Source organism: Rhipicephalus microplus, chromosome 2 (genome assembly GCF_043290135.1).
Source record: "Rhipicephalus microplus isolate Deutch F79 chromosome 2, USDA_Rmic, whole genome shotgun sequence".
Lineage (NCBI taxonomy): Eukaryota > Metazoa > Arthropoda > Arachnida > Ixodida > Ixodidae > Rhipicephalus > Rhipicephalus microplus.
Genome location: NC_134701.1, coordinates 199,168,601 through 199,180,600, shown reverse-complemented (window position 1 = coordinate 199,180,600; position 12,000 = coordinate 199,168,601). Strand labels below are relative to the sequence as shown.

Here is a 12,000-nt window from a genome sequence, read left to right as displayed (position 1 = left end):
AAATGATAATCATCTTCAACATCTTTAGCTGTGCCCGTCTATAGTATACGACCCATGTGGTCACTCTCTACGTGAAAGCTTGCCCAAGGCTGCGTAAACTCTGCCTGATAGACACAGCTTCGGTTCTAAGCCCCGGTTTGAACTCTTACTCTACGTAAGTCTTTGATGGACACGCTGTGACAAGCATGAGAACTCCAGTAGAGCGACTTGTTGAGCGAGTTGGTTCGTTCTTACGGTAGCCTTTAGCGCGAAATAAACGCGAGTGACGCTTCTCGTGTTTATTTCGCGCTAAAAGCTACCGTTAGCCTGAGAACTCCGGAGCGGCCGTGATAAGAACAAAGAACATTTCATGGGTGGTGCTCGGGTGAAGTAGCTAATGGTCGGCACTTTATCCAAGGCTACATCCACTTTCGGCAGGTAACTTTCGTACCCGAGCTTTGTTTTTGTTTTTGTTTTGTTTTTTCAATGCTTACATGGCGCGTGTCCTTATAGCTTAGAACGAGGATAAGTAGAGATGTGTGACACGACACAACGTGGACACAACATAGGAGAACGCGTTGTCATATTCTCTTGTGCCTACATTTGCACGTGTTTCCTTGTTCTAAAGAAGAAGACGGCAAGCGTGTCGTCCTAACATTCATCTTATATTCAAAGCTAACTCAGCTGCTAAGTAGTTGCACGAGCTTGTTTGCCGGATGAGTTGTTACGTGGCCGAGGAGGAAATCAGCTGCCCATCACAACAACCGTCATCGACTCTTTATTTCCTCGAATTCGCCCCCCCCCCCCCCAAGACACCGATTGCCCGCCTTGTCGGTCGGTCTGCATGCTGGCCGGGCGGCGGCGGCTTGCGTAATCCGTCCCTCGCTGCGAACGTCGACCAGGTGCGAGAAGCGTCGAAGGCGACCGGAAAGTGGAGAAAGAGGTTGCCGGGTCTCCGCTGGTCGGACGGTAGAACCCTTGCCCCTTCACTACCCGCGCACTGCGGCTGCCGGGATCCAGTCGCGTTCGGAGCCTCTCTCTGGCTTTGTTCCAACACGAGTGACGTCCGCCCGAGGTCCGAACAACGTTCCATCGACGTGGTGACTCCGTGATTTCCTTCCTTCCTGATTTTTTTTTTTTTTTTGCTTCCTGTGGTGCCTTTGGAGTTCTGCAACGTTCATCGGAGGCCCAAGCATCAAACATCGCCGACAGCTGCACGATAGGCGTGCCCGCGCGACAGGAGACTTCGATCGACTCCGCAACAGCCATCAACCTTTTGAACTGGTCAAGCATTCGCTAATTGTGCGCACGCATCACCTTCGGCTCATCTGCAAAGTGAGCGAAACCTCTAAAACTACTTTTGAATAAGTACTTCGACGCGATGTTTTTATAGTTGAACTCTCATAGGGGTACTCTCAGGGTTTCGAGGACAAATCAGTTGCATACCAATAAAAATAAATAGGTTGAGAACGCTGTTTGCCGTAAAGCATCAATGCAAGCCAGCTGAAGCATAGGATAGACGACGGAAAGGTTTTAGAGATCCCGAAAGTCTAAGACCGAGTTTCGAAGGTGTAGAACAGGTTTTCATCAAACCAGTTGCTACGTCAACAACTTGGAGTCGCCTTGTTTGAAACATTTCTTACGACATCGACGAGCGTGGTACCCCGACCAACCGCTGAATTTAGAAGTCGTGCTCTTTTCTCGGCCTTTTGTGCTTGAAAGGCAGCGTAAAAGAGACCATCATTCGTACCCTCGGCCTGGACATCGCGAAAGAATACGTCTGGATCTTATCCAAGGAGAGACTGAGGCTTGTGCATCTTCCACTGATTGGCTGAAGACCCGCTCAAGCTCCGGAGTTAAAGTTCCGACATCTCCTTCGGAACATTTCCACCTATGGAGACTTATTCGTGAGTAGTACCATTTACTCTTATCCACAGTTGTCTAGATGTTCATATGTTTGGAAGAGGAACCCTTGCGTGCTGGCATGCATATGTACTTATAGCATAATTTTTAGTTAGACGCGACTTCTTGCTATAATTATGCATTTAAGGACCAAATGCACAACAGTCTTCCTGTGCTGGCTAGAGCAATATATTTTTTGGTAGCTTATCTCCACATGGTGTCCATTTTGTCAAAGCGTTTGTTTTTCCTCCTTGCAAGTGATCGTGTCGTTCTGGCACCGTCAACAAATATTCAAGAGGCGATTTAAGTTAAAAATGTGGGAGTGTTCATTCTGCCATAGCCCTCGTATATATAGTAAATGGTAGTTCCATTTTCTGCGTGCTAATGTAACTGTCCAGAATATAGATGGATGAGTGGGAGACGGGAAGATGAATTGGGCATTGCTCTATGGGGCTTATGACTTTCGTTTCTTGAGCAGTGGCGATGACGGTTGTTTTTGTGACATTTGGCTAAAGAGCTATACGATACACCAGCGTTGGGATCCCATGTTCACTGAGCAGCCGAGGTACCAACCAAATCCACCAATACCGGCAAAATACGTGCAGCTATATGAATTTGTAAAGAGTGCAGAGCCAATTCTTGCATTTCGTTTCAGCAGACTGCATATGCCATTTATTCGTTGGCACGCACATTCACCATCCACTTTGAGCATTGATCTGAACACAAATCGGCATACTTGAGTGACTCAGTTTCTTTTAACTAATATCCTCTGTAAGCTAATGAAGGATTGCTATGGCTGACTTGGTGACATCGACAGCCACGCTTAGGCGCAGCATTTGCAGGCACCAACGTAGCCTGCAGCAGGTTCATGTGTACTACGGCTATACAAACGCTATTCACAATTGATTTATAGGCGAGCGTATTCACACTCAGTTGCCCAGGAAGCGTTTCCACAAGGTGGCGGGTACATGCATATTCAGAGCCAACCGCATGGTTTTGCGATGAAAACGACGTATACATGCAACGATAATGACGACATAAGGACGGCAACATGGCGACATCAGCGGTAGCATAACAAAAAACGTCGTTAGTGACGTCTCATCGAAACGTATAGGACAGATGTCCACAGATATTCATGACACGTAACAGATTAAAAAAATTTAAAGAGAGGCTAAGCACACAAGGTTAAATCAAAATAAGCCGTTTCCACGTTTCCTCCAGCTGTAATTTCCCGGCCACGTCGCCTTTGCTGGAAAACGGGCGTGGCAACGTTCTATACGCGCATTAATTAATTCTTGGATATAACAACTTTACCAGTACTTAAGAAAACGAGTTGTGGTCGTCGTCACTGGTGCGAAGGCTCCAGTATAAAGGCACAGAGCAACAAAGTAAGAACAAGATTTTCCTACTCTCATGTATGTATGATCAAAGTCAGTACTGGGTCTTCTCAATGCAATGAAACCGGCTGTGTAGACCACTTCTTAAGATCATGCGAGCGCTCATTTCTGAAAGAGACATGTTCACAGCAGAAGTGCTCACAGAAGGGCAAGATATATTGCGAAATTAAGATCCTCTCGTTTTTCCCATATTTCTGTGAGAGGCTATACAACTAAGTAAATGACGATGAACCGAGACGTGGGAAAATATGGCGGTGATGTTGGTGACGTCACTGCAGGTGAGGCTATAGCCTGGCGGAGCTGAACACCATATTCTCCACCTGACCGTCTCTATGCACCAAGCCCGTAGTCAGGGTGGAATCCCCCTCCTCCCAAAGTTCGGATGTTTGGGGGTGAACCTTTTACTGAGAATGCGTAATAAAAATAGGCTTTTTTAGAGCTTTCAAGAAGTGACATCCCCTCTCCCACGAAACAAATCCTATCTACGGGCCTGCTATCTGAACCACGTCAATGAAGTCGCCATGGATAACATTATCGAGTGCCCCCCGCATAAATGTCAGGTGAACGCAAAGCGTTCGCAGGTGGGCTATCCGCGCTCCGTCTCGAAAATCATCGGTTCAAAGCGCACGCCCCAAAACGTTCTCTTCCTGGTCCTGGGCGAAAACCTTCGTGTCTCAGGACCGAGCTAGTACGAGAAGGAGGGTTTTATATCGACCACTTTATTGCACTAAGTTGACGACTGAGAAGCGGCATCATTGACTGGGATTCACGAGCTCAGGCAGAGCGTGTTTCTGGCTGTCTGTAAGCCCGTCTTTAGTAACATCGCCGCCCACACCTCAGTCATTTCTCGAAGCAAAATGCTGGCCTTCAGACAAATACCTTCAGACGGAGCATTTCCTTAAGGCGTTGTTGTTATTCGTTGTCGACTCCTTTCCTGCTGTTTAGAGTCGCGCGTGACGCGAGGCGCACGGCTCATCGGCAACGTAACAACTTCTTTTTTCCATGCCTTCAACCGAAGAGAGCTTACCTGATTTTTTCCTTCCTTTGCGGCCCATCTGATTCTCCGGAGAAAAGCCACCGTGCCCTTTAACTATGCTCTCACGTTGCACCGATTGGAGCGAGACACACGAAGAATTTCCTCATTTGACCGCTCACTGAGCCATGCAGTGATTGCAGCTGCCTCGTCAGATAGAATACTCTTCATCCACACACTCGTAGTACGAAACTACAACGAAACAAAAAGTTTCTTTTTCTGAAAGAAAGCTTCGCAGCTGAAGGAAAGTTCCTCCTTGTAATTAATGATGAACCTTCACAATTTAATAGGCGACTGTCATAATAGCAGCCGCCTATGAAACTGTAATGCCGGTTTTTATTTATGTTAAGGGCAATTTAGAGATGTTTTAAAATTCTCCTGTGACACTTGGGGAGCTGTTTTTCAGGCCGATTGCCAGGATTCCATGTTATGCGTTTCGGGGCTGGATCAGCGGCAGTCCGTCCTGCAATATGACTAGTTAATGGGGACACCTCCTGCAAACTAATGAGCGAGGCTGCCCTACTCAACTGCTTCTCGCGCGGAGTCTCAACGGACTGTGATGAGACGCGCCTGAGTCGGGGCCTTGGATATCGACTATGTATAGCGGGGTCATGCTTTGGCCACTAAACCACTTTTTTTTTTTTAGAATAAATGTTTCCATTCCTCCCCCATTCTCTCCTGATTCTCGCTTAAACTGACGACTTTGATTGTTTATAGGCATAAATCTTAAATTTTCGCTCATGAAGGACGCTTATTTCCCTTTCGCAACCAATGACGGTGACACCGTAATATCTGTGAAGCGATCTCTTCAACGCTATTGCGTTCATAGTGCACCCTTTCTATCCCAAAAATTCTAACCTGTGCGAAGTGGCGGTAAAGCAAAGAGAGTGCGCTCTGGTAGCTTAGCTGGCCCTCGATGAAACTGTCGCCATTTCCAGCGTGCTATACTCCCATAGTTCATCGCACAGACTCTCCCTGAATCGCACGTCATTTCTTCGTGAGCGAGAGTTCATGGTTGCGGCGCAAGCACGAGTGAATCACGCGTGGTGCTGGATTGTGCAAAGTGGAACGTATCCCACTGTACCAACTAGCTCGCATCCCTAGATGCGCCTTTGTCTCCCGTGTACGGCTGATCTGACGACGTACTTCAATCGCTAACGCACCGCATCAGCAACAAGTAAAAGTGCTTCAGGCGAGGCCCCTGCGCCCGTGCACAGCGCGTCCACCTTTCCACGCTTCTACGAGTACGCTCCATGTAAATTTATTGTGTAAAAGCCCCATATCGAGCATGTGCGACTGTTTCTATGCCTGCTCAAGCGGACAAGCTAGAAATACGCTGCAGTTTGTCTTCTTGTCTCTGCCGTGATGATTATCGAAGCTCTCAGCTACTTATCCGGCTAGCAGGCCTTTTGTGGTTACTTAACTGCCGGTACTGTACTTCATTTTGCAATGAACTTCACACAATATTGATTCATATGCGAGGCTTAATTTCCCAAAACCACCTTATGATTACGAGAGACGCCGTAGTGGAGGGCTCAAGAAATTTCGACCACCTGAGGTTCTTTAACGTGCACCCGAAATCTGAGCACACGGGCCTTCAGCATTTTCGCCTCCGCCGAAAATGCAGCCGCCGCCGCCGGGATTCGATCCCGCGACCTGCGGGTCAGCGGCCCAGTACCTTAGCCACACCACGGCGTGGCTTCTGTGGTGACTTAACTGTCTGCAGTGTACTTCGTTTTGCAATGTGCTTCATATGAGGCAACGATCATACCCGCGAGGTTCGCGCTGTCTAGCTCTCCCTCGTCAAAAAGGGGTGGGGGTGGGAGGTGGCAACGCTTTGACAGAGGCACACATGGTACGGCACGTGGAGGAAGAAATGAATTCTTTCCTAGGCAAGCGACCTTCCTGTAAATTCATTTGTATTTGCTTTTTTTCTTCTCGCAGTATCGGCCCAACATGTGGCATATATGAGAAACAGCTTATTGACCAAGCTGTCGCAGAGAATGATTTGTTCGTGGTAGTCCTTAGTCCATGGAGCGCCTGTACACGCTGCGCAGTGGTAGCTTACCTATATTCACAGTGGGTGCACTGATATAACAATAGTACAGCTTTGTTAGGGTTGATTAGGCATTGGATCTATCCTGTTCGGCTTTAATCGCGTTGTGCAGTGATTTTTTTCTCACTCTTCTGACCATTCATGCATTGTATGAGGACTGGTCCCGTCATGTAATCACATTCCTGGTTGGCTGACGCCCTAATGTTTCATTCTCTAATACTTACACATCTCTTTTTCCCCTTCTCGAGTACAGGGCAGCAAACCGGAGTCTTGTTCTGGTTAACTCCCCTGTCTTCCCATTATCTTTCTCTTTCTCTCTCTTTCTCTGCAATACTGTCAATCGATCTTCTTTTTTTTTTATTCCCTGGGAACTGCTCCCGTGCATGCTTCCCGTATTCTTAATCGACAGATGATTCCATTTTGTCCCCGCGTTTAAATGTCGCTCTTTGATTGTGTTCCCAGGAGCGCACATGCAATCCAGCAAGGACAGTTTATAGGCTCTGACACTGTCATATACTACGCAACATTGAAAGCACATGAAGAACATTTTTTTGTATAATACCAACACAGAGACGATTTCAGCTTTCAGCGAACTCGATCACCAATCGAGGTGCATCCTTCAAGCTTACATTGCTGTGCCCGTATGCACTGTTCTGCAGCACACGTCCTTGTCAGATCACTACCGATCAACTACGCTGGATTTGTAAAAGATTATTCTAAGTACATAAGTTGGCACCGATACCCGTCTCGAAATCAGGAGCACAAGCGAGGCTGTTTCACTTTTCGGGGGCATCCCAAAAGCCCCTCACTTTATCACGCCGCCCATTTATGCGCCAGTCTTCGGTCTCACCGAATCACGAAGGAGAGGGGCGTTATCAACAGAATGGCTTCGGTGATTAATATAGGCAAGCGCTAACTTTGGCAAGCCTCGCATATTCATCGCCACGTTTGTAAATCCTTGATATCTTTTATGGCGCTGCGAGGCCGCCGAGATTACCATTTTGTGATACTGAGTTCTCTCAGCCGTGAGCATGTTGCAAGCATTACACTCGAAAAAAAGAAATTTACGCGGTACGTGCTACTATCGAACCATTCCGAAAAGCACTTTCAGTGGGTGCTTTATTTTTTTATGCATACACCTTCAAGTGACTTGCATGGAGCAATGATATTGTGAGCGTAGTCACCGACTCTTCTTTATCAATTAGACGTGTCATCATCATTTGTATAATTTCCTCATCTGTAGATATCATCATAAGTGTGTGCCAGCTCGAGCTCGCCTCGAATAAAGCTCTTCCTCATAAGTGGTGGATGGTGCTTCTCGATCCCCAAGTCCTCTCGCACGTTACCACTGGAGCTCCGCTCGGGTCGTCGTCTACTACCACCTGCCATGGCAGTGCAAGACAATCCTGGTCCATCCAACACCACCAGCCCAGTGCAGCCTCCGCCGTCGACCCTGGCCATCCACAGCCACCAGCGTGATCCGCCAGTATTCTCGGGTCTCAAAGGGAATGACATTGAAGAAGGGCTACACACCTACGACCTCGTCAGCGAGTTGAACAGGTGGGATACTCTACACAAGTTGCGTACGGTCCCTTTCTACCTAAGTGATGTTGCCAAAACCTGGTTTTGGAACCACCTCCAAGATCTTCCCGACTGGGACACATTCGCACGGCAGCTCCGTCAGATTTTCGGTTCCCCCAGTGTTCGCGCCGAAGCAGCAACACAGAAGCTTGCTGAACGCATTCAGCTAGCGGGTGAATCATACACCTCGTACATTGAGTATGTTCTTGCCTTGTGCAAGCGTGTAAGTTCAGCTATGCCTCAAAGCGAACAAATACGCCATATTATTAAAAGCATAAATACCATCGCATTCAACGCCCTTGCGTCGCAAAACCCTACCACGACTCAAGATGTCGTCAGCATTCGCCAGAGACTAGAAGAACTTCAGTCTCTTCGTTTTTGCCATGATGCCTCGGACATTCGTCTTCCTGCGGCCCTCGACATCCGTGCCCTGGTCCGCGACATCGTTCGTGAGGAGCTTCATGGGCGCTGCTCTTCATGCGCCCCACCGTCTACTTTAGCCTCAGCTCCAACCAACTTGCGGGACATCATTAGGCAAGAGATTGCATCTGCGTCACATTCACCTTGTTCCGCCAAATCCAGACCTCGTCAGGTACCAACGTACGCAGAAGTCGCGGCGCTCTCAGCACCCACCACTATCCCAGCGGCCACACCAGGTGGCCATGTACCTGTGGCGTCAGTGTCACCACCGATGCGCCCACAGCCGTATTACGCCATGCCACGTCCTCAACGCCCAATCTGTTATTATTGCGGCTATAGGGGTCATATATCTCGCTTTTGCCGAAGGCGTCAACAGGACGAGCAACGTGGCTACGCTCCAGAGGAACGCGGATGCTTCAGTCCACTCACGAACTACCAGCGCACGCCTTACCGGTCTTCTTTTCAGCATTCACCCTTTCCACCTTACAGTAGTGGTCTGCCTGTGAACTCCCGTCAGTCTCGCCGCCGCTCACCATCTCCCAATCGCCGTTCCGTGTCGCCTCTGCAACACGCCTCCAATGTTCTGAATGCCCACTCGAAAACTCCCCAATGCAGTTTTAGGAGGGGAAACTGCATCCACCAGACAGCAAGCAATTCCTCCAGACAGACCATCGAACTTGTTAACAGTGTTAGTCGAAGGTATACGCGTCGAAGCTCTAGTGGATACAGGCGCTGCTAATTCCATTATTCTCTCTGACCTTTGCTCTCGTCTCCGCAAAGTAACAACACCTTACTCGGGCCCATCTCTCCGTGCTGCGACGAACACCATTTGTCGTCCACTCGCCCAGTGTACAGTTCGCGTTTTCATAGATGGTATTCCTCATCATATTGCTGTTGCAGTTCTCCGTGAGTGCACCCACGAACTCATTTTGGGGTGGGATTTTCTGTCGTCTGCACGCGCTTCTATATCGTGTCGTCAGCGCCTCATCCACCTCAATCCCACCGACTCTTCTGTATCGGAACCTGAACAGCGCATTCGTCTCGTCACCACTTCAGATTATGTTCTTTGGCCATCCCGAGAAGAAGTAATTAGCGTTGATTGCAGCAACATTGGGGATGGCGACATGCTTCTACTACCTTATGGCCACACGGTACATCGAGGCATTCTGATCATTCCAGGCCTTGTTCGTTTTTCTGAAGGGTCTGCTTTTAATACTGCGTTAAATCGGACCCCCGAACCCTTATTGTTGCCCTGTGGATCAACAGTCTCATGCGCTATTGACCCGTATTCCGCTGCAATTGTTGCCCTTCCAAGTCAAGAAGACCTACCAGAGCCAAGCACGCCGCCACTCAACTCTCCCACTCCTCTATCGGTGACGATAAGCCCTGATTTGACAGCAGCCCAGAGTCAAGGATTGCTGAATTTATTGAACAGACATCGCCCTTTGTTTGACGTTCATTCCTCTGTCCTTGGTATGACAACTTCTGCGACTCACCGAATTCAGACTGACAGCTCCCGAATAATTCACCGGCGCCCATACCGCGTGTCTCTCGTAGAAAAGAAGATAATCGAGGAAAACGTATCAGACATGCTTCGACGAAATATCATACGTCCTTCCTCAAGCCCGTGGTCTTCGCCAGTTGTGTTGGTGCAAAAGAAAGACGGAACGGTACGTTTTTGCGTTGATTACCGGGCACTGAACAAAATAACGCGCAAAGATGTTTACTCTCTCCCACGAATTGATGACGCACTAGATTCGTTGCATGGCGCAGAGTATTTTTCGAGCCTTGACCTGCGATCGGGCTACTGGCAAATACCAGTGTCCGAATCTGACAAAGAGAAGACGGCTTTTACCACCCCAGAGGGGCTATATAAATTTAACGTAATGCCTTTCGGGCTTTGTAACGCGCCTGCTACCTTCGAACGTATGATCGACAGCGTACTGCGTGGCCTGAAGTAGAAAACCTGCTTATGCTACCTAGATGACATCATAGTGTTTTCGTCTACCTTTTCGCAACATCTACAACGTCTCGAAGAAGTCCTAGGTTGCCTTGCAAAAGCTTGTTTACAGCTGAATACGAAAAAATGCGCCTTCGCAAGCAAGACGATCAAGGTTCTAGGGCACTTAGTCAGCAAGGACGGTATTCGACCGGATCCTGAAAAGCTTGCCGCCGTCCTCGAGTTTCCCCGTCCGTTGCGTCAAAAAGACCTGCGCAGTTTTCTTGGCTTGGCATCGTATACTTTCGGTGCTTCATACACAATTTCGCAAGGCTTGCCTCTCCGCTCTATCAACTGCTCGCAAGTAACACGGCATTCGTCTGGTCTGAAGACTGTGAAAAGGCTTTTCTGGCGTTGAAGCAAGCCCTGACATCCGACCCGGTACTATGTCATTTCGATCCAGGTGCACCCACGATTCTTCACACTGACGCCAGTGGTCATGGTTTCGGTGCCATTCTACTGCAGCGTGACCACACCGCACGCGAACGTGTCATCGCTCACGCCAGTAGTGCTTTGACTGCTGCCGGGAAAAATTATACAATAACCGAATAAGAGTGCCTTGCTGTTGTATGGGCGGTACGAAAATTTCGTCCATACCTCCACGGCCGCCACTTCACAGTCGTCACCGACCACAACTCAATGTGCTGGCTTTCGTCGGTAAAGAACTTATCGGGTCGTCTTGGCCGCTGGGTGCTACGTTTACAAGAGCACAACTTTGATGTCGTCTACAGGTCTGGTAAGAAGCACCAAGATGCTGATGCTCTCTCTCGCAGCCCTCTAGCCAACCGTAATAGCCCACCGTCACCAATTTCCACCGCAGCATTACCCATCGCAGGTCTCAGTTGGCTAAGATCCGGCCGCCCTTCTACCCTTGCGTCGCATCAACGCGTTGACCCTTACTTCCGCTCCATAATAGCATGCTTAAAAGGTACATCCACTCCTCCGAACGCCCGACTTCGCCGACAGCTGGAACAATTCAAGCTTCACGATGGTGTTTTACATCGCTATATTTACCACGTTGAAGGAAACAAATGGGTCCCCGTTATATCACGCTGTCTACAACGTCAGGTTCTTGAGACATTCCACGATGATCCTGCTGCTGGGCATCTCGGCTATCACAAAACGTACGACAAAATACGCAGTCGGTTCACCTGGCCTGGCCTCTCATCCGCGATTGACAAATATGTTTCTTCGTGTGCCTTATGTCAACGGCGGAAACGACCCACTAATGCTCCTTCTGGCTTTCTCCAACCTCTTCCTTGTCCCGCTTTGCCATTCGAAGTCGTCGGGATAGACTTGTACGGCGCCCTTCCCGTGACCTCCAATGGAAATCGTTGGATTGTAACGGCTGTTGACCACCTCACTCGTTACGCGGAAACCGCCTCACTGCACGCTGGTACAGCCACTGAAGTAGCTGATTTTTTTCTGCGTAACATATTTTTACGCCATGGAGCTCCACGTGTTCAGCTCAGTGCCCGCGCCAAGGTCCTTTTTTTTTCCTCTATTCTTGCTGAGGTTCTACGCGCCGCCAACACCATCCACAAAGCAACTTCTACTTATCATCCTCAAACAAATGGCTTGACGGAACGCTTTCATCGTACCCTCTCGGACATGATTGCCATGTACGTTAACC

At 48.8% G+C, this 12,000-nt stretch overlaps 1 protein-coding gene across 2 annotated transcripts in view; it reads left to right on the top strand.

The window, feature by feature from the left end:
* LOC119170492 (flavin-containing monooxygenase 5) overlaps positions 1-12,000 on the top strand; it is a 56,588-nt gene that overhangs the window by 13,278 nt on the left and 31,310 nt on the right. The window contains exon 1 of one of the 2 annotated variants that reach the window (XM_037421675.2): positions 963-1,886. The exons of the other annotated variant lie outside the window; for it this stretch is intronic. Within the exon in view, the coding sequence (XP_037277572.2) occupies positions 1,873-1,886 (14 nt within the window). The 5' untranslated portion in view covers positions 963-1,872. Of the gene's footprint in view, positions 1-962; positions 1,887-12,000 lie in introns of those variants that run through there. 2 annotated transcript variants of the gene reach the window in all.